This window comes from Hippopotamus amphibius, chromosome 14 (genome assembly GCF_030028045.1).
Source record: "Hippopotamus amphibius kiboko isolate mHipAmp2 chromosome 14, mHipAmp2.hap2, whole genome shotgun sequence".
NCBI classification, from domain to species: domain Eukaryota; kingdom Metazoa; phylum Chordata; class Mammalia; order Artiodactyla; family Hippopotamidae; genus Hippopotamus; species Hippopotamus amphibius.
Window position 1 is genome coordinate 57,228,604 of NC_080199.1, and position 27,967 is coordinate 57,256,570.

The 27,967-nt window shown below is 42.9% G+C and overlaps 1 protein-coding gene across 4 annotated transcripts in view; it reads right to left on the minus strand.

Annotated features, from left to right (window-relative positions):
* Positions 1 to 27,967, minus strand: part of ENOX1 (ecto-NOX disulfide-thiol exchanger 1) — a 562,092-nt gene that overhangs the window by 9,024 nt on the left and 525,101 nt on the right. For all 4 annotated transcript variants that reach the window (XM_057707750.1, XM_057707751.1, XM_057707752.1 and 1 more), the window contains 2 exons: positions 23,415 to 23,517; positions 10,905 to 10,990 (listed from right to left, as the gene is read on the minus strand). In XM_057707750.1, the coding sequence (XP_057563733.1) occupies positions 10,905 to 10,990; positions 23,415 to 23,517 (189 nt within the window). The remainder of the gene's footprint in view (positions 1 to 10,904; positions 10,991 to 23,414; positions 23,518 to 27,967) is intronic.

A 27,967-nucleotide genomic window follows, 5' to 3' on the forward strand; every position in this document is an offset into this window, starting at 1 on the left:
AGTTTGGGATTAGCAGATAGAAACTACTATATATAAAGTAGATAGCAAATAACCCAATCCAAAAATGGGCAGAAGACCTAAATAGACATTTCTCCAAAGAAGACATACAGATGGCCAACAAACACATGAGAAGATGCCCAACATCACTAATCATTAGAGAAATGTAAGTCAAAGCCACAATGAGGTATCACCTCACAGCAGTCAGAATGGCCATCATCAAAACATCTAGAAACAATAAATGCTGGAGAGGGTGTGGAGAAAAGGGAACCCTCCTGTACTGTTGGTGGGAATGTAAATTGGTATAGCCACTATGGAAAACAGTATGGAGGTTCCTTAAAAAACTAAAAATAGAACTACCACATGACCCAGCAATCCCACTACTGGGCATATACCCTGAGAAAACCATAATCCCAAAAGAAACATGTACCACAATGTTCACTGCAGCACTATTTACAATAGCCAGGACATGGAAGCAACCTAAATGCCCATCAACAGTTGAATGGATAAAGAAGATGTGGCACATGTATACAATGGAATATTACTCAGCCCTAAAAAGGAATGAAATTGAGTTATTTGTAGTGAGGTGGATGGACCTAGAGTCTGTCATACAAGAGTGAAGTAAGCCAGAAAGAGAAAAACAAATACTGTATGCTAACTCATATATGTGGAATATAAAAAAATGGTACAGGTGAACCCAGTGACAGGGCAAGAATAAAGATGCAGATGTAAGGAACAGACTTGAGGACACAGGGTGGGGGGCGAAGGGGAAGCTGGGACGAAGTGAGAGAGTACCATTGACATATATACACTACCAAATGTAAAATAGATAGCTAGGGGGAAGTTGCTGCATAGCACAGGGAAATCAACTCGATGATTTGTGATGACTTGGGTGGGATAGGGAGGGTTGGAAGGAGTTGTGGGAGTGAGGGGATATGGGGATATATGTATAAATACAGCTGATTCACTTTGTTGTACAGCAGAAACTGGCACAACAGTGTAAAGCAATTATACTCCAATAAAGAGCTTAAAAAAAAACAAAAACAAAATAAACAACATGGTCCTACTGTATTGCACAGGGAACGGTATTCAATATCCTGTAATAAACCATGGTGGAAAAGAATATGAAAAAGAATATATATATATATATGTGTGTGTGTGTATAACTGAATCACTTTGCTGGATACCAGAAACTAATACAACATTGTAAATCAACTATAGTTCAATTAAAAAAAAACAATTAAGGGAGATTAAATAAACCAGGACGTCAAATTAACTGTTCATTTAATATTCACGTTGAAAAGATTTTACATAATATAGTCAATATTCCTAGGCCTATGAAACAAAACTTTGGTTAAATAGAGGCAGTCCTGAAAGTTAAAATTAATTGTATTTTAAAATTTTTAGGTGAATTATTTTGAAATCTGAATGTATTTTTCTGTAAAGTCATGTTAACAGTATTATTTGATTCCCATGTCAACCCACAAAAGATTCATAATGAATTTGAAGAATTCATTATGTTTTCCTTCAGTGAGCACTGTCCAAAGCACCTTCACCAGCATCCTAAGTTCCTTCTCACACCACTCCTGGAAGATATTTGAGGCAGATATTATGATCTATCTCCATGTTACAGCTGAGAAAACTGAGTGAGCTACAGAGGGTCAAGTGTTATATCGGAGAGAGAACTGGGGCAGAGTTCACTGCAGGTGGGCTGGCTACAGCATTGGTTTGCTCTAAGTGTTCCCCATCATTGTCAGAAGCTGCGGGTGAAGAACCAGGGGTGTCGTGTGTTCTTTCTAAGCATGAGTCACCTGGGGCACTTGTTAAAAACACATTCCCTAGCCTCTTCTCTGGAGTCTCTCATTCAGCCAGTGTGGGGTGTAGCCCAGATTATTGTTAATATTTGGGTTTAGAATTAGGACTTAAATCAGCCATGCATGAATCTGCATCTGGGCTAGGCCTCTAGCAAGCTGTATGACCTTGGGCAGGTCATTTAATAGCTGTAATTCTCAGTTTCTTCACATGTATAACAGAAATAAAAACATCTCTCTCAGTGCAATTGTGAGGATTGTATGTAAAATTTAACACAGGGTCTGGCACAAGTACAATTTCTCTATATATTTGTCTTAAGCGATGCTGATCGAATACTACATGCTAACATCAAACCGTTTTGTGCTCATAAGCCAAAGAAAACAAGTATGGAGAACTGTGGGGTCAAACCCAGTTTTCAGTTGGTCCAAAGGGCAGTTTTCCTTAAGTTTTGTGAGGTCAAGGTATCCTCTTAACAAGTTCCCTTTTTTCTTTTGGCGGACAGTACAAGTCCTCTACTTTGTAGGTACGTTCCAGTCCCCACTCAAATTCAGGTGATACCCCTGGGATGAGCAGTCCTTTTCCAATCATGCAGAGGCCATAGAGAAGCTGACAGATGGAAAGAACAGCCATCTCACCACACACTTGTTTCCAGCACAACTATCACCTTTTTTTTTTTTTTAAAGTAGGGAAGAAGCCTCTTACGGTTCATTAGGAAGGGGGAAAAAACTGAATTCTTGAGAGGAAAATAAAGATCTGATATAAAGATAATGGCTTTGTAGGAGGCCAGCTGGAGTTAGGTCAGGCCGTCCCACCCAGCGGCCCTGCAGCTGATTTAAAAAGTGTAACAACTCACAATCACTGAGAGACTTTTCCTTGCCAAACTCTTCTGAACACACTTTCTTTAATTCTCACCACGCTCTTATAAGAGAGGGAATATTTTACAAATGAGGAAACGGAGGTCCAGAGTGATTAGGTAACCCAGGCAGTGAGTGTGGAGCTGGGGTGCAGATCCCTGGCCTTGTTCTTAGACACTGATACCAGCACCCAAACGGGGTGGGGATTGTGGAGTGGGAATTACAAATAATCCACTTGGTCAATGCCTCTCTGCTCATGGGTGGGGACCATGTGGGGGATGTCCCTGAGCGGGAGGGCAGAGCTCCTCTGTGATGAACACTATTTTAGAGTGACATCAACATCAACAGCAAAAAGACTAAAAGTTCCCAACTCAACCAGCCCGTACACATTCACATGCTAATGTTTGGGCATGCCCTCCCCCAACTGTTCACCAAAACAGCAAGCACATCTCGAGGAATCTTGGCTCGCCTGTACTGCAAAGTAGCAACATCTTGTTTTCCACAGTGCCTTTTGACCTGAGCCTAGACGTCAACCACAAAGGAAGCAGAAAAAGGCAAACAGTAGGAAATAGGTAGCCGCCACCTCCCTGAGTCCCCACTGTGGGCCAGGCACAGAGTACCTGCTTTAAGTGTATTATCTCATCAGAAAGTTCATTAAATAAGCAAATAAACCTTTCACTTGCTGGAAGAAAGAAATGTAGAGGCAGAAGATCAGATTCCAGTCATGAAATGAACATTAACCAGCTTCACTATCTTGCCTAAGTCACTTTGGGCATTTTCTCATTTGCAAGACAAGGGAATTGGAAAGAAGCTCATCAGATGCTCTACAGACGTGGATTTGAGTGCTGGCCCTACTATATATTAGCACCGATCTTTGGGCAAGCCATTTAAAAGTCATCTGTCCACTAGGTTGTGGCAAAGATCTCCAACTGAGAGAATGTGATAGGTCTTTTGTGCATTTTTAAGCACAAATGGCAGCCAACACTTAGTAGTACTTACTATGTGCCAGGTGGTGCTGTGAATGCTTTTCCTATATTATGTCATTTAACACACATTATAGCCCATAAAAAAATCCCATTTTAGAGACAGTGAAAATAAGGTACAGAGATGTTAAGTAAGTGGTCCAAGGTCCCACAGCTAAGAAGTAGTGAAACTAGGATTTGAAATTCTCATGATTACTTAGTTTGAATGACCAATTAGCCAGAAATTAGAATAATGAAAATTGGTGTCCTCAGAAGTAGTCAACTCTCAGTTGCCATTGGTAGTGCAAGGCAACAGCCTGATTCTGCCATGAAGATATAAATAATGTGGACAGGGTTGTGTCACACGTACGGAACAGGCACCTCAAATGAAATCCTATCTACAATATCCATTTAAAAAAAATAAAAGTAAAAAGCTTCTGCACAGCAAACCATCCACAAAATGAAAAGGCAACCTACCAAATGTGAGAAAATATTTGCAAATCATATGTCTGATAGAGGGTTAATATTCATAGTATATAAAGAACACATAAACTCAGTAGCAGAAATCCAAATAAGCCAACCCCAAAATGGGCAGAGGAACTGAATAGACATTTTCCACAGTAGACATACAGATGCCAATAGGTGCATGAAAAGGTGCTTAATATCATAATCATCAGGGAAATGCCAACAAAACCACAATGAGATATTACTGTAAATAATCTAGAGATGGTTTACAGTATAGGGAGGATGTATAGGCTATATGCAAATACCAAGTCATTTTATATAAAGGACTTGATTGAGCATCTGTGGATTTTGGTAATTACGGGTTCCTAGAACCAATCCCAAGGGACAACTCTACTGGGGAACCAATGAAAGGAGTCTGATGCAAAAAAAAAATGCATTTAATAAGGCGCTCAGCTAAATTCTAGAGCATTTCCTTCAAGATGTTTATATCTCACGCGAGAAGAAAAATCAAGGAGAAACTACTTTCATGTTAGTTTGATGGTTTCTAAACCTTTTCCCTACCCTGACAAAATAACCTGTATGACATATGACATTTTGGGCTCTTCAAGACAAATTCAAAAGAAAATTCAATTTGTCCTTCTGTTTTACCCTATGGCCAAAGGATTTTTACTTTACAAATGTCTGTTTAATTCTGTTTTCTTCTCTTCCGTATAAAAATGTGTCGGCTCTTGTGGATTCTGCCTTCACAATATCCTTTCCCTTCCTCCCAATCATTTCTTGGTCTTGGGAACTGAAAGTGTCATGGAGTCATCACATAAACAAAGCACTTGGCGCTCACTGGCTGAGTGCAGAGTGAGAGGTACCCATTTCCCCACCAGGTGTGCAGGTGTGCAAGATTCCCTTCCCTAGGTCCCTTCTAAGGTCAGGGATTCTCTCTAAGCTCCTGTTTGTCCTATATGGAACACCGGGGTCCAGGGAAGAGCTGTTGCTGGCCCAGCTGTTGAGTGGAGGGGCCAGAACTCGGTACAGGGTTTCCGATGCTGAATCCAGCCCTGCTTTTGCAGCACTGCATTCACTCTGTCACAAGAATACTATGAGGCGAATCAGATACACGTGGTTAAGAGAATCCCATGCGGCATTACGATACAGGTCAGAAACGTGCCGTGACTATGAAATCTCATTTTCCCACATACCATGTGTTGGTGCTCTAGAAACTAGGAAGGACTGTCATAAACATGATGCTTTTATTACCCTCTTACCCAGCTGACCTTTATTCTAAGAAACCAGTGCTCTGTGTCTTTTTGGTCTTTGATGTTGTCAGTGGATCCCTCCACTCCTATTTGGTTTAAAATTTGCTTGGCTTCCCTGGTGGCACAGTGGTTAAGAATCCGCCTGCCAATGCACGGGACACAGGTTCGATCCCTGGGCTGGGAAGATCCCACATGCCGCGGAGCAGCTGAGCCTGTGTGCTGCAACTAGCTGAGCCTGTGCTCTAGAGCCTGGGAGCCACAACTACTGAGCCCACGAGCCACAACTACTGAAGCCTGTGCACCTAGAGCCCATGCTCCACAATAGGAGAAGCCACCACAATGAGAAAGCCGCACACTGCAATGAAGAGTAGCTCTCGCTTGCAGCAACTAGAGAACGCCAGTGTGCAGCAATGAAGACCCAAAGCAGCCAAAGAATAAAAAATAAAAATAAATAAAAAAAATTTTTCCTACCGTTTATTTTTTTGGAAAGGATTGATTTGCTCTAATTAAAAAGAAAAGATGAGAAGGAACAAAGGCTCCGTGTAACCAAGGGGCTTGTGTGGTGGTAATACCACAGAGGTAATTTGTAACTTGATTTATTTTCTGATTTGCTGACTCTCGCTCAAGCCCATCGCCTCCTTGCCAGGCCACTAAGCATGTGTATACATTGACACAGGCAGGCATAAGTCAATTTTATTGTGGCGATGGTTGGCTCTATGTCCCATGTCAGTCAGGCAAGGGAGGCCAGTGGACAGGGGTTCCTGTCTGGGGGACTGAAAAGACTGACATAGGTTTTGTCAAGCTTGGAGAGTCAGAGACGCCAACTGCAAAACCAGATATCCTTCCACGGGGTAAAGTGACGGTTAGCCTTTGCGCACATTTAGATCTTGTTCGCCCTTCACAGCCCCAGGCAGAGCACGGCACCAGCACACAGACACCTTGCAATAAACATCTGCAGAGAGAGACAGAATGTGGGTGCGGACGGGGAAGGACACAGAGGAGGAAGTACAAGAGGAAAAAGGAAAGAAGGTAAACAGAAGTGAGGACCTGGGAAAAGAGAAGGAAAGGACTGCAAGGAAGAGGAGCAGGGAGGAAGGCAAGGAGGTACGAGGACAAGAACAGGAAAGAAGACGATAAATAGAAGGAAAGACTTAGAAGGAGAAAAGGAAGGATCTGGGTGGAAGATGACAGAAGAAAGGAAGGGGAGAAAGAGGAGAAACGCGGCAAGGACAGCTGAAGTGCCCCAGGGAAACCAGGAGAATGAGCACGGACTCAAGGGCACCCCCTGGCAGTCCTGACCCTCACGTACTTCGCCCTTCGCCAGCTCCTATTTCACTCAATATCTGCCTGCCAGGTTTAGCACTGTGTTAGTTCACAGGGTGATTCTCAAGTTAGTTCGTAAATATACCATTCCGTCATTTAGACTACAAGCTTTTTGAGAGCAGGGTCCTTTCTTAGATTTCTTTTGTGCCCTGGCCACGCCCCATTCTGCCTAGTCCCTAGACAGCACTGGGTTTGTGAAAAGCAGCAACTTAGCTGGGCAGTCATCGGGTCCCTGGTCACCTTGTCAATTTCTCTTGCTGCGAACGAGCCACTTCCTTTCTAATTTTCATGCAGCCAAATGGAAGTCTCATTACCTCCAAAGCTTCCTATGCCAATGCTTCCCAGAGGTGCTGTGATGTCTAGAAAACACATTCATGATAGCCTGTCTACGCAACAGAAATCTCATGCACTCATTAACATAACTGTGACAGGTGGCCATTTAGGAGAACACCAGAATATACAGACTATTAAAGATTATTCAGGTGGGCTGTCTTACAAACACTCGTTGGAACAATTCCTCCAGCCCTACTGCCCAGCTATCATCTGGGAAAGACTGCTCTCCAGTCAAGGCCAATTTGAATCTCCCTGGAACTGACAAGATATTTCGTTTCAGAGGTATGCTTCTAGTACACAAACGCAAATGGTTTGCCCCTCTGGTGGGAAAGCTACACACGTCACGAGCACCCAAGCCTGGTACCAAACATGGTGTCATGCCAAAAATGGCAGCTCTTTCTAAAAAACTCCAGCATCTGTGGCCACCTTACGTCGAGGATGGTTTCAGAATCAAATCTTCCACTTCGAGGGTGTTGGGAAGAGGCTGTCGGTATGTGGGTGGGGGGGAGGGGTCAGACACACTTGGAAAACTGGGTCTTAATCTGTTAGACAATATATAAATTGGGGGAAGAGCAGAGGACTCCCTCCTTTTGACTATAGGACAGGAAATATTCATCCACTGATGCTCAAATGTGACTTCCTTGCTGCTCAGGATCAGCGAGTGAGCTTGAAAGGGCTCTGGGCCGATGTGAGAGATTCTAGGTGTTGATCAGAAACCATCTTCAAGACAGTGTTGCCTGCTTGGAAGAGCTTCCCTGCCCGTGCCCAGGGCATGAGTTTTGACTCAGCAAAGCTTCGGGAAGCCAACTTCCCCCACCACCCTGGCCCTGTCTTGCTCTGAATGCATCTTTGTGACTTGGTCATATATTTCCGCTACAAAGAGCTGAGTGAATGAGAGTGGGTGGTTTAGAAGAGGCAGAGAAGACAAGGAAATATGCAAACATCATTATCAAAAGCAGTAATCGTATTTAACTAGAAAATGGCCTATTTGGGGATACACAGCTTAGGGACCCATGTGCCGTTTACATGCCCAGCCTAATTTAAATTAATTCCTGTCTTTCCTTCCATTTCTGATTATTCATATACGCATCTGTGGCCTTTGGGGAGATCCTAAGAGAAACAGCTGTTACAGGCTGGACTGAGCCTGCTTCTTTTTTGTTCCCATCAGTACAGGGGAAAGCAGCATCTGAACATCATCGTACAGGAATCGTGGTAATGGTGATGCCGTCTGATCTCAAGGAAACTGTGTTGTGCGAAGTGGAATTTTCAAAAAGCCCTCTCACCAGGGTCAGCAAACCTCCTGTGTTGCGAAGGCCAGGCTGAATCCCCTCCCTTAATGTAACGTTAACAGAAACTCGGGGGGCGGGGGGGGAGCGGCTGTGACACTGGGTGCGTTCTGATTACCCGGAGCGGGTGCCCCGGGCTGCCGTGCAGGAGACCCTCAGCACTGGGGGCCGGCGGCAGCGCCAGGATCACAGGCCTTCGGGCAGCCAATGCGGGGACAAGGCCCTGGTGAATACTTACAGAGCAAACCTCTCATTATTTTGTTTTCTGCTTAACGTCCTGAGGATACGGAATTCCAGTATATCGCAATAATTTGCTCTCTGGATTAAAAAGTCTAAATATGCTCTTAGCCTTACTGGGATAGAAAGAATATCAGGTCCAATCCCTGGCACCCAGGAGTTTTAGCTGGAACACTTTTTGATACTTTTTTTTTTTAAAATCTCAGGCGTGAGGAAAGAATTTGACAGCTCCACTGAGCATTTTGTCTAGGAGATGGAGGGCTGTCTGGGGGAAACCCTGTGTATTTCCTCCGTGAGGGAAATACCTTCTTTACTATCTTCTAAAGTAAAGGTATCAGTCTGAGATGAAATGGAATTCCCCTTGACCGAATCCCTTCCAAAAAGGCAGAGACCAAGTGTGTGAATTCTCCCCTTAGTGAGACAGACCACACAGACCTCACCTGAGCAAGTGAATGATGGACACTGTCCTGAGGGTAAGAATAGAACAAGGGCTCCTACCCATCAAATAATTACACCTAGATGTACATGCTCACACATGTATGCAACACACACGTGCATGTACATTTCACAGATGCACAGATAACCTGCACTGATGGGGCCAGAGGAGATAGGAGCCCTGCAATTCTTAGATGAATGACAAGTGGATTCCTTGGCCACTTCAGCTCGTCCTGAAACAACCACTGCTTCTCCACAAAGGCTTCCCACTGGGGATTTCCAGAAAGGGAAGGAAAGAAATGTCAGCAATACAAGGGAAGGATAACAGCAAGAACAGGAATCATTTCTTGAGGGCTTATTCCGTGCCAAGTACATTGGTGCAAGTGGTATTTCATTTAATCCTCCAGGCAAAGGTAGTGGTGATACTACGCAGAATGATATTGGAGAAGGAAAAAAAAAAAAAAACCAGAGAAGCCCTTCAGAGCTTTCTTTCAACAAAATAACATCGTATTGCTCCTCCTCCTCATTTCATCTGAGTTCACATGAGTGTTTTCTATTACCCCCCCCCCCAGCCCCCCATCCAAGTGAGGGGAGGCCATGACGCGATTCTGCACATCAAGACTCTTCCGGTCTCCTCCTTCCATCCCACTCTGTACGCACCACCCTGTCAGCAGCTGCGGGAGAGTAAGAGGGCATGGATCTCTATGACTGAAAAATACTTTTTGTTCCAGATGATTTCTCTCAAAGGTGACGTATGAGACCCATTAGAAAGGTCAAGTTGAAGGATCATGAATTGGTAAGATCATCTGAATCAAAAGTAGATGACAGTGTAGCGGTGTAATTGATACTGGCCACTGGAGATGTGGAATGACTCGTGTGTGTGTGTTCAGGTCAGAGAGCTGCGGGCTGCGGGCCTGGTCCTGCACATCCCATGCGCTTTGCTGTGCTCTCTGGAAGAGCTTCTTATTCCCATTTTCCTTCTCAGCGGGACACTTAGCAAACTGCCCAGTGACAGGCCTAGCATCTGTCCCCTTCCAGGGCGCCCCAAGGCAGTACTGGTTAATGTCATCACTTTATTTCCACAGAGGCCCCTCTCACTGTTCACTGGAATTTGATACATAAATGGAGCTCTTTTTGTCCCTTCTCTTTTGGCGCACAAACACCCCGATGGGATAGGAGGGTAGCTGATCTGCAGAGGAGAGAAACTAGCCTCAGAGAAATGAGAAGTGGGACTTCCCTGGTGGCTCAGCAGTTAAGAATCCTTCTGCCAATGCAGGGGGATACAGGTTCAATCCCTGGGCCAGGAAGATCCCACATGCCACGGAGCCACTAAGCCTGTGTGCCACAACTACTAAGCCCACAGGCTGCAACTACTGAAGCCCATGAGCCTAGAGCCTATGCTCCACAACAGGAGAAGCCACTGCACTGAGAAGTCTGCGCAGCGCAGTGAAGAGTAGCCCCTGCTTGCCACAACTAGAGAAAAAAACCACGTGATGCTGAAAACCCACCACTAGTACAGTTTTCTTGAGAGTCATATCAGATCTTTATGTTATTTGAGGTGATTTTTCCTCTAATGTGTGGAGCCCTTAACACAGAATCCTGTGAGACTATGGTCTGAGCTAATGCCCCATCAGCCACCCTGCCCTGATTTCTCCCTTGCTGTGGGAATTTTCAGGCCAACCTGCACTTTTAAATCCCTCATATGCTTTTCAGAGTAATTTGGCATCTGCTGAAAGTCACTGTCATTTTCGATAATCGCTTTCCTTTCTACAAAGACACAAGCAAGTGAAAAGAAGACAACTCTCGGCCAGAAACTGAGTTCTTGTGAAGGAGAAGTTCGGCTATACCTCCATATGCTATTAGATCCCAACACAGGTCGTGCAGCTTCGACCTGCAGCCAGCAACCAACGTGCTACAATTTAGCAATGCAAGTGGAGAAAAAGCATTTACCTTGGAGTCCAGCTGCTGCATGTACGACCAGAGATATTCTATGTTGGCTCCGAAAGGGTGGACGTGAAGGAACGTTGATATGATGCCTGAATTAAAAAGACAAACATTGGACATTACTGAGAGGCAAATAAAAGTCTCAGGCGAATAATGTCGTCTGACCCCAAAGACAGCTGTGTGAGGCTGAGTCGTGGTCTTGCCATTTCTAACAGCGCTCGGCAAGCGTTCCATGACGGCACGTTTTGAAGACAGTGATGGTAACATGGCCAACAGAACACTGTCTCCTGGAATGATGGTAGTTAGAAAAGTGAGACTCTGAAAAAACACATATATGAATAAAGGTATTTCTAAACAAAGACTCCTGGAAGCATTTCAACCACCAATTTTATGCTTGATTTACCAATATAAAATTGCAGTTATTGGAAGGATAAAACGACCCCTTTTCTTTCCCTCGGTGGACTTTGCAATATGAAAATGGCTCCTACCGCTGTGTCGGAGATCACACTGCCTCGGATTCCCCCGATAATTACAGCTGCTAGTTACGGACAGTATTTAGTGCCTATTTCCCCTCACTGCCACTGAAGGCAGCACAAATCCTCTGCTCTCTCCCCCCTGGCTGTTGCTGTTGTTTAAAGGGAGCCAGCCCGCTCTCTCTTTCTTGCTGCTCGTAATTTACAAGATGGTTTTAAAAGGCCCGGGAATGGATGGTTTGGCTGGACTCTGATTATAAATCAGAGGGCTTTTTCATCGTGAAATTCAACTGTCAACATGGTACTGACAAATGAAAGGCTGAATGTTGGTGTTGGGGCTGAAGTAAAAGCATTACCCTCCTACTCTCCCTGCTCTTATACCCAAAATCAAAATGGTGAAAATGAGGACGTCGACTCCACAGGCTGTATGCTCCTATTTGTTAAGAAACTGTGTTCAGACTGACAGTTTTGGCTTCTCTTTGAAAAAGGCTTTGAGATAAATCATCTTTGAGGATAAGCCTCAAGTTCTGCTTATTGTGATGCTTTGGGGCTTCAAAGCCAAAGGTCAAAGGGAAGACCCACGCTTGCACGAGATGCAGTCAGGGCAAGCACCGGCTGAGCACGTCGTTCCGCACTATGTCATCCTACGAATTGCAGGGTGGCCTTGGATTGACCTGGGACAGGGTCTCACGGCCCCCGATCCCCCATGTGGCACTTGGGATGCTCTGGATGAGTGTCAGTTTTTAAAGAAATTTCCCAATTCATCCTTAGGTTAAGAACAGAGAACCAAAGTGTCTACGCAAGTACTCTCAACACCTGTCCTCAGAACACTGCTTTTATGTGGGTTTTCTTGGTGGACAGTGAAATGAGGAACGTAGAAACATTTCTCCATAAAGCTAAAACCTCAGTTTTCAGAGACTGACCTTTTCCTTGAAATATATTGTTTTATTCTGAGATGGTTCTTTTTTGTTAAAATGTCCTTCTCTTATGAAATAATGGCGATGATAGGAGGTGACAATGGTAGTTTTAATCTCCTTAAGTGGCAAATAGCCATTTTTAATATACTTAAGTGGGATTGTTTTATCCCCCTCCTACCACTTTGTTAATTTATGTTTTAACTGTATAGACCTGGAGACTACTTCCCCGTGTCTGAAATTCTCAAATCCGGTGAGGTGGCACTGTAAGTAATTCTGTTACCAATAAGAGTTACAGTACAGAAGTTCATGAATGATTTACTTAGAAAATAAATTAGAAGTATTTAAAAAAATAACGCTTTCATTTGCATTCGTTAAGTGGGGGGGGGGGCAGAATTCTTGCGGGTAGTTGATTCTTCTTCTTCCTCTTTTTTTTGGCCGCACCACACCACGTGGCTTGTGGGATCTTAGTTCCCCGACGAGGAATTGAACCCAGGCCCTCGGGATTGAAATCACTGAGTCCTAACCACTGGATCGCCGGGAATTCCCAGGGGGAATTGCTTCTATTTCAGGATGGTGACTGGGGTTTTCCCTGCTGTCCCAGGCTGAGGACAAGTAGTACTATGTCCACTGCTGTCCACAGAGAGCCTCAAAGAAGCAGTAGGCAGACCCCTGCCCCCTATAAGGAAGAAAGGAGGAGGACAGGGAAGGGAGAAGGAGTAGTCTGTGCTGGCCTTGTGAGAAGGCGAGGGTGTTCCTAGTACGAAGCTTTTTTCTTCTCACATGGGATGCTCCCAGGGAGGGGAGAAGGCATCGAAAGGGAGCAGCTTGTAGAGACTGGAGCGGCCCTGCAAGGCGGGGAAGCACAGTCCTTTCCTTGGTTGGACATCCGCTTAGGCAACAGACTGACTGATGTGGCTTTGCGCTGAGCCGGGCACAGGGGAGGTGGTGGGGCTGAGGTGGGGAGTGGTATGGCGCTGCAGTCTTCAGGTGACAGGAGTGCGTGAGTTTCCCATGGGACAAGGGGGCATCTCAGAAGGTAGATGGGCTTGAGCAGTCTTACAAGTATCCCAAGAGCCCCAGCAAATAGAGAAAAACAACAGTTTTCATGTCAATATCCCTACAGAACAAAGAATCATCCACATCTGGGTAACGGGTGGCCTCTCCCATAAATGCCCTTGGGAGTGTGACATGCAGTTAAGTGCCTCCAGTAGAATGAACAGAATGGTTCAGAGGAGGATGGGGCTGGGGGCTGGGGGGGAGTGGCTGACAGCTCCCGGCCTAAGGAGATGAAGTTCTGAAGCAGGGAATTTAGGGACACCAGGAATGGGAGGACCTGGAGTGGCTACTTTTCTTGCCTCTGTGATGATAGCATCCCTGTCTACTGTCCTTCAGCCCTGATCTTGGGTCTGCACCCCCAAGGGACTCTGCCCTTAGACAGCACGTGTGTGTTCTGGTTCAGTGGCAGGCATATAGTATACATTTACAATAAATGTATGTTGAATGAATTTGTCCTCTAGAACTGAGAATAGCCAGTATACTTCCTTAAAATTTCTACTGTTCTATTATTGATAAATGAGGATAAATAACAACCTTCAAAATTGCTACCAGTACTAACCAATGATGTCATACTCTTTCAAAAACCAGCTAACTTTGAGGAATTATTCATCAGTGATTTCTGCCCTTAATTCATCCTGTTATGGATTCAGGACAGAGTAACTTGGATATTCTGGGTGTGGAAACTTTTTATTGAAACTATTTTGCTCATAAAACGAAGGGGAGAATGTTCACGTGATTTCTATATATCTTTCTAAAATCAGATTAGAAACCCTAATCCAGACATGAGTGTTTTCCCCTGAAGAGTATTTAGAACCATCTCAGTGGTAGCTGATATTAACAAGCCATTAGCTTTTCTTTATAAAGAGTTTAGCAGTTGCCAGTAGATACATGTGGGGCAAAGTAGGTAGTTAAATGAAGGTTTTCCAGACTTTTCCTATGGATGGCAACCAAGTTCTTCAGTATCTCCGGAGACACAGTAGAAATGGGAAACATTAGTCATCATCTCCCAAGTACTTCACCCCCCTCCTTCCTCCTCCTCCCCTTGCTTCTGCCCGTCATAGAAGCATCAGTCATGCCATCTGAGAAAATGTCATTTCTAGGCCCTTGTTCTGGATCAGATTCATTTTGCGGAAGTTTCCTAAATAATCAACTAAAGCCTCTTATAGCTCCTTTAAAGGATATTTCCTGAGAATGGGGAAAAAAAAGATAGCTGTAACTCAAAATCCAGTGAAAAATGCTACAAACTCAGAAATGGAAATTCTGTCTTCTCTGCAAGACCATAACGGCTTGGTAAAAGGAACACTAGGAACTGGGGGTGGAGAACTTAGCCACTGCTCAACTGGTGGCTCTCCAAAGGGATGGACTCAACAATTGGTCTTGGCTTGTTCCATGGAGAGGCGAGGTTACCATATTTAAGAATGGGTTTCCCAACAGTGGAAAATACAACTGTAAGTAGCTAATTGAAGAAAATAAAGAAGGAATAGAGGAGGCTATCAGTACTCTTGAGTTTTCTGCACTGCTCAGGGCCTGAAAAATTACTTTAGAAAGATATACAAACCAGCTCTAGACAACCTGGGGCAAATCCCTCTTTAAGAAGGCCCATTTAAACAAGCACATAAAGGCATTTTGAGCTTTTCCCATCAAAATCATCTAGTTTATTCTGATTTTTACACCTCACCAAGACCAAGGGAGCAACATTTAAATTAACCAAATAGTGCTAGGTTTTTACCGATTCATTTCCTTAGCAGCAATTAGGTGCCAAGGTCCTAGGGACAGAGCATTGCACAGACAGACAAGGTTCCTGCTTTTGGAGAACTTATATTCTAGGTAAGCAACACAGAGGATAAACACAAAGATTAAAAATAAAGGAGATATTTTCAGAGAGTGGTGGGCATATTGCAGCAAACAAAACAAGTAATAGGATAGAATGGGGAGTAACCTCAAGCTTGGTGGAGGGCTGCTTTACATAGGAGGTCAAGTGAAGGTGAATTTGCCTGGGTGTCAGATGAGGAGGAGTCAACCACATAGTGCCTGGGGGAAGATGACTCAGGTACAAGCACCAGTGAGTGCAAAGGACCTGAGGTGGAAATGAGGTGGCAGGAACAAACTTGGCTGGACAGTGGGACAGCATGAATTTAGCACTGGGTGGGGAGCCAGATCATGTAGGGCCCCAGTTTAAGGGGGTTGGATTAAGCTCTAAATATAGCAGGAAACCAACAGAAGGTTTCTAAGCAGGGGCGTGTTATGAACTGAATAATGTTTTCAAATTTTCATTCAAGCTGCTGTATGGTGAATAGATAAAAAGGAAACTGGGAAACCAATTAGAATTGTTTGCAACAACCGATGGATCACTGAAGAAATCAAAGAGGAAATCGTAAAATACCTAGAGACAAATGAAAATCAAAACATGATGATCCAAAACCTATGGGATGCAGCAAAAGCAGTTCTAAGAGGGAAGTTTACAGTGAGACAAGCTTACTTCAGGAAATAGGAAAAATCACAAATAAACAACCTAAACTTACACCTAAAGCAACTAGAGCAAGAAGAACAAACAAAACCCACAGGAGAAGGAAAGAAATCATAAAGATCAAAGCAGAAATAAATGAAATAGAGACTAAAAAAAAATAGAAAATATCAATGAAACTAAAAGCTGGTTCTTTGCAAAGATAAATAAAATTGATAAACCTTTAGCCAGACTCGCCAAGAAAAAAAGAGAGGATGCAAGTCAGTAAAATCAGAAATGAAAAAGAAGTTACAACCCACACCACAGAGATATGAAGGATCATAAGTGACTACTACGAGCATCTATACACCAATAAAATGGACAACCTAGAAGAAACAGACATTCTTAGAAAGGTATAACTTCCCCAGACTGAACCAGGAAAAAACAGGAGATACAAACAGACCAACTACCAGTACTAAAACTGAATCAGTCATTAAAAACTCCCAACAAACAAAAGTCCAGGACCAGAAGGCTTCGCAGGCGAATTCTACAAAACATTTAGAGAAGAGTTAACACCTATCCTTCTGAAACTATTCCAAAAAACTGCAGAGAAAGGAACACTTCCAAACTCATTTTATGAAGTCACTATCACCCTGATACCAAAGCCAGACGAAGATATAACAAAAAAAGAAAAATACAGGCCAATATCACTGATGAACACAGATGCAAAAATCCTCAACAAAATACTAGCAAACTGACTCCAGCAACACATTAAAAGGATCATACACTATGATCAGGTGGGATTTATCCCAGGGATGCAAGGATTTTTCAATATCCGCAAATCAATGTGATACGCCACATCAAAAAATTGAAGGATAAAAACCATATGATCAGCTCAATAGATGCAGATATAAAAAAATTCAACATCCATTTATGGTAAAAACTCTCCAGAAAGTGGGCGCAGAGGGAACATACCTCAACATAATATACAGATTTCTTTTTCTCTTATGGACTCTTACTTTTTAAATTGTATTGATACTGGCACAAAAAAAGACATATATCATCAATGGAATAGGACAGAAAGCCCAGAAATAAACCCACACGCTTATGGCCAATTAATCTATGACAAAACAGGCAAGAATATACAATGGAGAAAAGACAGTCTCTCTTAACAAGTGATGCTGGGAAAACTGGACACCTACATGTAAAAGAATGAAATTAGAACATTCTCCAACACTATACACAAAAGTAAACTCAAAGTGGATTCAGGACTAAATGTAAGACTGGATACTATAAAACTCCTAGGTGAAAACATTTGCAGAACACTCTTTGACATAAATTGTAGCAGTATTCTTTTGGATCTGTCTCCAGGAACCTTAGCTCTGCAGAGGAATAGCTGTCTCTCTAGACACAGTCATATCTTGCTGGAAACCACCAGAGGCCTGACCAGAAGTCTGGAGAGCCAGCAGGGAGGGCTTATGTGAAATCTGGGTCTCCCACTAAGCCACCAGGGGACAGCTGTCTGTGGGCGGCTGCAGAGTGACAAAGCATCTGTGAGAAGTGGAGAGAGGCAAGGCGGGGAGTGGGTGGCAGAAGACTGATGGAACACTTGTGGTTTGGTCTGATGTTTCTCAGTGCCTTGGGATTCTAAAAACCTTTAATTTTCCAAAAGCAGTTTTTTTCTACTCATTTGGTGATTACAATACTTTATCTTGTACAGTTAGTTTTTTTTTTTTTTTTTTAAATCTCTCTTTCTGTCTTATTTTAACTAAACTCCGAGACTGTATTTGGGCCTTTCAGTAAATTATTTCTTGTATCTGAAATGGCCTAAACAACTCCCCACCCATCCAGAGGAAACTCTATCCATCCTTTAGGACTCCCTCAGCTGTCCTCTCTTCCCACAAGGCATCTGCAGCAGAAGTAGCTCCTTCTCTGTGTTTCTGATTTTAGTTTCATTATCATTAACTACTTTCTTTTTCACTAGTCTATAAACTTCTTGAGGGAAGAGATCACCTTATCACCACTATCAGCTAAGACACATCTTGGTACATGTCAGGCCAGTAGTTCCCCAAACATAGTCCCAGAGGTGCCTGCTTCAGTACCACCTCGGATGTTAGTTTTACAATAAACAGAATCTCTCTGTGTGAGGACGAGGATTCTGCCTTTTAAACAGGCTGCCCAGATGATTCTTTTCCACAATGCAGGCTGCTAAATTTTAGAGTAGGCTCTTGACAAATGTTTGTTGATTTATTGACATGGACGTTTGTGTCTTGGAAACAAGATTTAGGTCAATGACTCATTCTTTATGGTCAGTAGCTTTCAGACAAGAACACACTCCCCAGATTACTTTTCTCAGGTGCAGCCTAAATATACCTCAACTCTATTCACCGAAAACACCAAAAAGTCACCACTCAACCTTCTTTAAGCATTTTTCTCTACATTTCCTTCATCTGCTTCCTAATACCCATGTATAAGGGGGAACATTCCAGTTCAGATAGAGACTGGCTGTGAGCCAATGGGTGAAATGGTGACAGTGATGGACATGGTGGTGGTGGTGGTGGCAGGAGGGGCGGGGCTTGATGTGAACAGTCCTCCTGGTTACCCATAATATGTATGTCCTGATCTGCAGAGGAGTCACAGTGATACGTAAAGAAGCTTGCCCGATCATTAAGAATGTGAGGATGGGTCTCAGGGATCTGGGGAAGCTTTGGACAGCAACTGTATAAACAGAGTTGTTTGAGAAGGTTTTGACTGTATTTGGATGAGATTTACAATGCTGACCAGCATTGACAGGGTGCCAATCAGGGCTTCAGGGATTGGAAATCTGTTGGAATTAATTAAAAAGCAGGCACTTCCCTGGTGGCACAGTGGTTAAGAATCCACCTGCCAATGCAGAGGACACAGGTTCAATTCCTGGTCCAGGAAGATCCCACCTGCCGAGGAGCAACTAAGCCCATGGGCCACAATTATTGAGCCTGCATGCCACAACTACTGAAGCCTGCTGGCCTAGAGCCTGTGCTCCACAACAAGAGAAGCCACCACAATGAGAAACCTGTGCACCGCAACAAAGAGTAGCCCCTGCTCGCCACAACTAGAGAAAGCCTGCATACAGCAATGAAGACCCGATGCAGCCAATAAATAAATAAATTTATAAAAAAAAAATAAAAAGCAACAGAATATGGAGTGATACAGACCCAGAGTTACTGTTCACATCTCCTCAGAGCTATCTGCCTATCAACAAAAAAAATTTCAATACATTCTCCTTCATGACTCTAGCCAGTGGTTTCCAGCCAAACACAGCTCCAAAGCTTTGGCCCTAAACCCAAAAGTACTGACCCATTGTCTCCTACACAAGTTCAGTGCGTGCCAAATCCAATATGTAGGGCACATGTGAAATGAACTAGGAGTTCTGGCATAGACACTGTGCAATGTTAAGCTGACCTAATGTGTGGTTACCATATAGTTTTGAGATATAAAATGTTCCCTCCAGAACTCCCATAAAAATGTAATTCTTCTAGGTTCAATTATATGCCAACTTGTCTTCACAAGGATTGATTGCAAAATAAATAATGCAGCAATCAAAATAATAAAGTGCTTCCTAAGGGCCTGGCTTCTTTAGTTGAGTTGGAGCATAGCACTTGATGCCCATTAATTGTCAAGCAGAAAGTTTGGCAGAACGGTGGAACTCCCAAGAGACTCAGGAGCGCAATCTGCAAATCTCCAAGAAGTGTTACTGATGAAATCCCACTGATCTTCTGTAATATATACATAATTTATATGCCTTAAAGACACCAATTTTATGAAATGGTCATGAGAATGTCTGGAAGGAATACACTCTTTCACCCAGATAAATTAATGTCACACATAACTAGGACTTCTCTTTATTTAGGAAGTTCTAGCCTCAGGTTCATGTTTTCTGTAGATGAAATCCATTTGAATAGCTTCTCTCTCACTCCCCTCTTCTCTTCTAGGCAATCCAGATTTGTGCCACTGTGCATTTTTTATATAACATTTGTGTGTCCCAAGTGGGTGTTACCTGAATATACTCACATATAGCATATATACCGTAGACACCTAGATGTGCCAATAAGCATTTCCAACACAAGGAAGATTTCTGCCATGCTCCTAGCCTTTTAGAGTGACTTAGAGCAGACCTACTGTATGCTATATACAGGTTTAAGTATTCCAAGGGAAGATTTCAGGGAAATTACAAAGTATTCCTGACCCCTCCAGATGTATCAGAAGTCCAGGGGACTCCCAGAATCCTTCTGCCCGCAAGTCTCCTTCAGAAAAGAGTAGCCCCAGCACCAGAAACTCCTCTCTCTCTCTAGCCTGGTCCAGAGCAGTTTTAGACCCATATTCTGTCATTCTGTCTCCATCACAGTCTTTATCTGGATTGCAGAAGCTGCCGGAGAGGTCTTTATGGTCCCAACATTCAGGTTTCTACAAAATACGAATGGCCAAACTCAGTCAGCAGAGAGGCACATTGAATGGCGGGAGTAGCTGCACCCTCTCGCCAGATCCATTCTGCCAGTCCCGGAAACGCTGCTCCACCCTGGCATTCTCTTGGGTGATTACTTTCTCTCTGACTACAAAACGGTATAAGTACCTAGGAATTTTGGGGTAGGGTTTGGGCAGGAAGTCACATCTGTAACCACATTTCCATTAAACAGAGGAAAATAAAACATTGAGGTGGAGAGGTAACGGAGACATGAAGGGAAAATCCTCAATTTGATCACACCTTAAACCTCCAGCCTCCCTTCTACCTAAACAGTCTCATGTATTGATTTTAACTGAGTGTCACATGCTGTTTTTCTTTTGTTCACCCCTGAACTTCACATGCGAATATGAGAGACCAGTTTAGAAGACCAAACGTGAGGGAAAAGGCCTGAAAAATGTCGAGTTGGTTGTACCTAATTTTTAATGAAGATCCAGACTTATTTTCCTTCTTCCAAACACACTTGATTTTACCGATTGTTAAGTTATGTTTCTAACGTTAGAGGCCTCAGCAGAGCTGACATGTTATAAATGTAACTCATACTTACTCCCATGACCCTACAGTGTGTAAAGCTTCAAGACTTCTCAGGCGGCTGACTGAAAAAAATATGTGTGTGGTGTGTGTGTATACAGATGGTCCCCAACTTACCATGTTCAACTTAATGATTTTTTGACTTCACGATGGTGCACGAGAGAGACGCATTTGGTAGAAACCATAATCCTAATTTTGGCTTTTGCTCTTTGCCCCGGCTAGTGAAATGCAGTATGACACCCTCTCGTGAGGCTGGCCAGTGGCACCGAGCCACAGCTCCCAGCCGGCCACGCGGCCAGCAGGGCGAACAGGCGACACGCTCACAGCCATTCTGGACCCACGGCACCGTCTGTGTGTCACTCTCAGTTCAGTAGTCAATAAATTACATGAGATAGTCAACACCTGATTATAAAATCGACTTTGTGTTCCATGTTGCCTATTAGCTAAATGTAAGTATTCTGAGCATGTTTAAGATAGGCTGGGCTAAGCTATGATGTTTGGTGGGTTAGGTGTGTTAAATGCATTTTCGACTTAGATATTTTCAACTTATAATGAGTTTATTGGCATGTAACCCTCTCATAAATTGAGGAAGACCTGTGTGTGTGTGTGTATGTATGTATACGTGTGTGTGTATATGTGTGCATATATATACACACTATAGTAATTTATATATACATACTGTAAAATAAATTTATATATAGAAATTTATATATATAACATGCTGTGTGTGTATATATATGTTATCTATCTATTCATCTATCTATATATACAGTAACTATTTACCAGATATTGTAAATGAACTGTGTTCTCCAAGTAGAACATAAAAGAAGACGCAATCTATAGTGAGAGGAAGGAAATAAAGAAAATGGAGACCCATTCCCATCTTTCTTTTTTTTTTACTGACAAGTGGACTGTATTATTCAGACTTAAAGAGGGAGACTTTACTGCTGATCACTAATTACGTGCTCTGTTCATACCCTAAAAGCATCATGGGGGAAATCACAACTTTGTCACACTAAGTGAAAGAGAAACAGTTGTCAGAGTTCGACACATTTTCTAATAGAAGAAAAATCCAGTTGCGAACTACATGTGGGTTCATTTTGGGTTCCTGGAACTGCTAGCACATCAGCATCTCATGAAACTTGTGCACGGCCTGTTATTACAGCTGTATATCATCACAGAGAAAAAAAATAATTGGTTTTCCTTGGAGTATCTCTAAGTTGATGTCATATTCAATAACCCTGAAGTTGAAAAATCTATATAAGATGGATGAAGTCTGGACTGTCTTTTGAATTTAATTCCTCCTGTGCCAGCTTCTACAGGACCTGATGCACCTGTCATTTTGAGGGGAGTGTTTGCCGTATTTAGAAAATGCAACCAGGCGGTGCTTCTGCCAGAGAACAAACTACAGAGGAACAATCTATCTCACAGGTACCACAGCCTTGTTCCTCACTCTTAACCATGCCATGCAGGAGCCAGGCTAAACTTGGAACCTCACGCTGGGGTCAGTGCCAAGGTGCAGCTTGAATCAATGCTGTGCATCAGGGAGTGAAACTGGTGGCTTCTCCTTCTCTGGATTTGAGGGCTCTGGAGCAGCCTGAAATACACAGGCTTCTAAGGTGGGGTCCCAGGCATGGTACCACCACAGCCCCATCAAGAACACTTCCTTGTGAGACTAAGTACTACAACTGGATCCTGCTGATGACTGTCAAGTCGGGGAGGGATGGATTGGGAGTTTGGGATTAGCAGATGCAAACTGGTATATACAGAATGGATGAACAACAGGGTCCTACTGCAGAGCACAGGGAACTATATTCAGTATCCTGTGATAAACCACCATGATGGAAAAGAAGATGAAAAAGAAAGTATGTATATGTATAATTGAGTCACTGCTGTGTAGCAGAAATTAACACAACATTGTAAATCAACTGTATTTCAATTAAAAAATAAATTCAAAAAAGGATATTTAGAGCTTTCTCTGGTCCCGACAAAGAAAAAGCCAATCCAGATGTAATTTATGACTGAACATGTTTTAGGTGAACAGCAGCTTTCTTTCTTCTTCTTTCCCCTTCCCTAGTGGCCAGCTCGTTTTATTTATCTTGGATAAATGGATCCAAACTTGGGCAGGGAAACCTGGTTAGACTGTCCTAGACTAGCCTAGCACTGTAATCTAGATGCCCCTGTATCATCAGCACTGAAGGTTTGCCTTTGGGACCGACCTCAAGACGTGGCCGCTCCTGAGCCTGGGGTCTGGCTTGGTGTGGAACTTTTGGACTGAACGCAACCTGGCCTCCAGTTGTGTGCACATTTTGAAATTCAGATTTGTAACGTGAGATGAAAGTTAATCTGTTTTCCTTGTACTCATTTTTATATTGGATAACCAAATAATATACGTAGTTATAGAAGAGCAAAGTCCCCATGGGCTTGTATGCCCCTAGTTTGAAATGTGTGTAATATAATCTTGATGAAGTTAATCCTACCTCTGACCAGAAGGCAAAGCTTTTAAATCATTAACAAGCTGGAGGTGAATTACTTAAATATCATTTAAATGAATTATTACCTATGAGGGAACACATGAGGAAAACAGAATTTCCTTACCGATTAGCAGAGCTTCTTTCTCTGATTTTAAGCCTTGGCTTCTTTTCTCAATATTGTTCTCTCGGTCTTGGTTGACCAATGCGACTGTCAACACATTAATTTCCTATGAAGTTAAAAAACAAAAACATATAGGTGTTTATGTAGATGCTGTGCATTCCAACAAAAGCCACCAGGTCTTTTAAACACTATAAAAGAGGTCATCATTTCCATTTATAACTGAAGATCAACTTTTATAAGTAATTGATCTATTTGCCCAAGAGTAGAAAAGTAATTCTAAAATTTAAACTCCTAGCTACCATTCCCAGCAAACTAAGTCACTCTTTGCAAAAGCAGCATATTTTGTGCAAATTATCTTACACTTCTGTCCACGTTTTGATAAAACTCTGTTAGCAAAAACTGTTTGAGCATAGCTACTTTAACAAGTTTTTATTTCAAATATGAAAAATTTTCCTGAAAAGTATACACAGACTAATTTATAATACTATGCAAATAATTTGTGTGAGTGTGTGGGGAAACAGGGCCTATTGGGAAGGTGAGATAGAATTGTTGTTAGGAGTTTTTACGTTGAGTAAGTATATGTTCTTCTACACAACTGCAAAAGGTAGATAAAGCAAAGGTTGGGAAATTCTTTTCTTTGGAAACTAAAAATGAAGAATTGTACAACAAGCCAGTATGTGAAAACATTGAGGCTGGACTATTTTTAGTTCTTTCTATGGTATTTTTAATTTAAAAACAGAGAAAAAGATTTAACTCATATTCTCCCAGACTTGATATTAGGACTCAAAGTGGAGAATGATTTAATGGGAAATCAAATTGAATGATCAGAGAACTGCACATATGGGATGGTAAACTCATTAGGGAAGTGGAGTCTCATTGGAGGGAAATTTCTCACTTAAGACAGGTCTCAAAGAAGGACTAGCACACTGGACAACGAGTTAAGGATACTGTTTCCATTAGACGATAAGGACTCTGTCAGAAGGACAAAGGATAGGTACGGAGGGATGAAGGACAGCTTAGATGGTTCGGCAGGTGTTCCCAGGACTGGAACTGGTTACAGGATAGATATTTAGCTAGTCTATGTAAATTAATATAAAGTTGGCCAGATGAAAGACTATAGGAAGTTATTGGGGGCATGTTGAGCATGTAAAAATTTACCTGAAGGCATTCAAATTAAGAATGGTCCAAGGCAAGTCGAGCCAGACAGACATAAAAGGTCATTAGAGATGAACGATGCTCTTACACTTCCAAAAAGGGATCTTGGGAACCAGTCCCAGTAGAAACACAATCCAGAACTTGAAAACAACAAACCCAAAGGTTTATGTAGATGGGATGAGAACATTTTATAAAGAGAAGTCACAGGGAATTCCTTCTGTTTGGAGATAACACATGGGTGTGTTTTAGGGGCCAGAAGAGGTATAAGAGGAAATAGGATGGAAAAACATTAACTAGGATGATCATTATATTATTTAAGAAAAACATAAATAATGAAGCTCAGGGCTGAGTGGAAAGAGTCTCTGCAAGAAGAGGTGATCTGTTAGCAGCCTGGATGATAACAGGGGCCAAATGAACGTCCTGAGGAGAGTTTAGCAGACAACAGGGGCACGTTAACTGCCAACACTGAGTGGTGTCCTGAGGCCATCACACAGTTGAGGATCCAGGTTTACTCAGGAAAATGGACCACAGAGGGCAGGCAGCACCTCAGGAGCCAGCAAGAAGTGGCAAGCGCAGACCAGACTAAGCCCAGTCAAGAGTGCTGTAAGGCACCTGTCCCCGTGTCCAAAGCTGGAGTCACAAAGAAAGGGGACGCTGAGCAGGTTCCAACAGAGGCACTGAATCAACAGGTCTACAAGGAGGCAGATATGCCTCACCATTGACTGCTGCTTTGGTGATGTGTTAGGGTTCGATAAGTGAGGATGGAAAACTACGAGTCTGTGGAAATATTTCTTGACACTGAATACTGCAGCCTGTGCTCTGCCAATCACAGATGGTGTGTTCCTGTGTGGTCCCCATCAGTGACCGTGCAGTGGATACAGGTTCCGACAGTAGTCCAGCAGGCCTGGCTGAACAGAGACCCAAGGCTTGGCAGATGCTTCAGCCTTTGGGTACCACTGTGAGTTCTGTCCAGGGTGGAGATGTTGCTGCTTTTCTGACTCCCCCAGGAGGGAGAAGAAGAACTCTTTGGGAAATGGTACAGGACTTAAGGTGCTCAGGCAGGTTCCAGTTCCAGTTGCATATTGTAATAAGTTGGCCTCAAGAACCTGCAGAGGGGGAGCTCTCATTTCCATTATAGTCAAAGGTGTGCCCAAGCGTGTCAACGAGAGACTTGGGTCTTGAACATCATTTAGTGAAGTAGACCAACTTGTGACCACGTGGAAGAGTTACTACTGACTAAGAGTCCTAGAGCCTAAGCCTGCCTTGGGCATGATATAAAAGCTCAGACTCTTCAGAAAGAAAACAACGAGTACCATATGAAATCACTTATATATGGAATCTAAAATATGACACAAATGAACTTATCTACGAAACTGACTCACAGACATAGACGACCGACTTGTGGTTGCCAAGGGGTATGGGGGGGAGGGATGGACTGGGAGTTTGGGATTAGCAGATGCAAACTATTATATATAGGAGACGTAGACAACCAGGTCCTACTGTAGAGCACAGGGAACTATACTCAATGTCCTGTGATAAACCATAATGGGAAAGAATATGAAAAAGAATGTGTGTGTGTCTATACACACACACACACACATGCACGTATATATATAGACACAAATACAACTGAAGCACTTTGGTGTATGGCAAAAATTAACACAGTGTTATAAATCAACTATATTTTAATAAAACAATTTTTTAAAAAAAGTTCAGACTCTTGCTGACAAAGTCACAGAATTAATGAGATGGGTGAAGGCTTTTGTTATACATTTTGCCAGAGACATGGCTTAAAGTTAATATGGCTGTGTTTTAAGTGTCAGGAGACAGGACGGTAGTTTGAGATAGCCACTTAATGTGCTGTGCTTTTACCCTTCTCCACTATAACAAAAAAGACGGGGCGGCGGTGGGGGGAGTACTGTAATGACTTATGACTCACTGGTTCCTTAGAAAAGTAAAGTTAATTTGATTTGTCTGTATTTGTAGTAGAGTTGTTTAACAGGAGAATTATTAGTAGGTGGCGAGTTTGGGGTTGCCTTCAAAGTACAAAGTAGCTATAAGCAATATCTGCACCCTCTTTTCGTGTTTTCATTTAGCTAAATTATCATCCAATGTTTGTCAGAAGAGCTCCATCATTATAACTGGTTAAAGGGAGTACACAGAGAGAAGGTGGAACTAAATAATTCCCCAAGTCAAACCCTTGCTGCATTTAAGTTAACCTATTTTTACTTTCAGCCACTCAATAAATATTTATGCTGCATACATATATTACATGCCTACCACATGCCAAGAAACGCTAAGGATACGGAGTCCAAAAGTGGCAAGAAGCGCATGCATACCCAGGAGCTGGCAAGCAATTCTTATAAAAGGTCTGTACGAAACTTATAGGAAATGTTGGTAGATGAAGCTGGAGAAGTAGCTGGATGGCGGTAAGGAACTTGCATTTTACCTGGAAGGCTTAATGAATGAAGAGTGTTCAGCAGAGAAGTTACATGAACAATTCTGCATTTTAGGATATTGGTTTGGAGGCAAATGGAAGTGGAGGCAGGGATGCCAGGTTGGAGCCTGCTGCAACCATCTATTTGTTTTTGACCTTTTCATGATGAGGGTAAAAACCTAGTCAGTGGTGTGCAGAGGGCAAAACATGAGAGATATTTGAGAGGTAGAACTAAAAAAAATCTGATGACCTGGTGCATGAGGAAAATGTTGAGAATGACTAAGTGCCCCAGTGAAAAGGAAAACAGAGAAAGAAACAAGTGTGGGCGAAGATAATTTGTCCAATTTTGGAAATGTCGAACTTAGGGTTTCTATGACATATTGTCAAGATATGTGAGAGGAAGTAGGATCCACAGGTGTTTGAACTTAGAAGCAAGGTCCTGGCAGCTCTTTTGTGGCCCATTTCTCAGGTTAGTGTCTGCAGCAAGCAACCTTCTGGGATGAAGAAAAGGCTTGCTTACTGCTTGATATAAAAGAGACGGTTCCCCCAAGCTCACTCTTCCTCTCCTGTGACATAATCCACTGCATGTTCAGGCTTCCACCTGGGCCCCTCTGTGCGGGGATGATCAGGCTGTAAGATCCATGAAGATAAATCTGTGAAGCCAGGACCACTTTCTGGTGGCACAGGACAGAACTGCGAATGGATCTGCCAAAACCTCCTCTGAGAACAATGCATCACAAAAGGGACAAACTGACCACGAGGGAGCATGCTTTCAAGGATGTCAGAGGATGTGACTAGTTTGTGCTCCATCCCTAATTTTATAAAGCCCATGCTTCAAGTCTTGGTCCTACCTTAAGAGTTTCATATTCTCTACCCAGAACGTTCCAACTTATCTGTTTAGTAATTGGGGGATACCTTTTGCTGGGATGGCGGATCCTTAAGTTAGAAAGACGTTGCCCCTTTC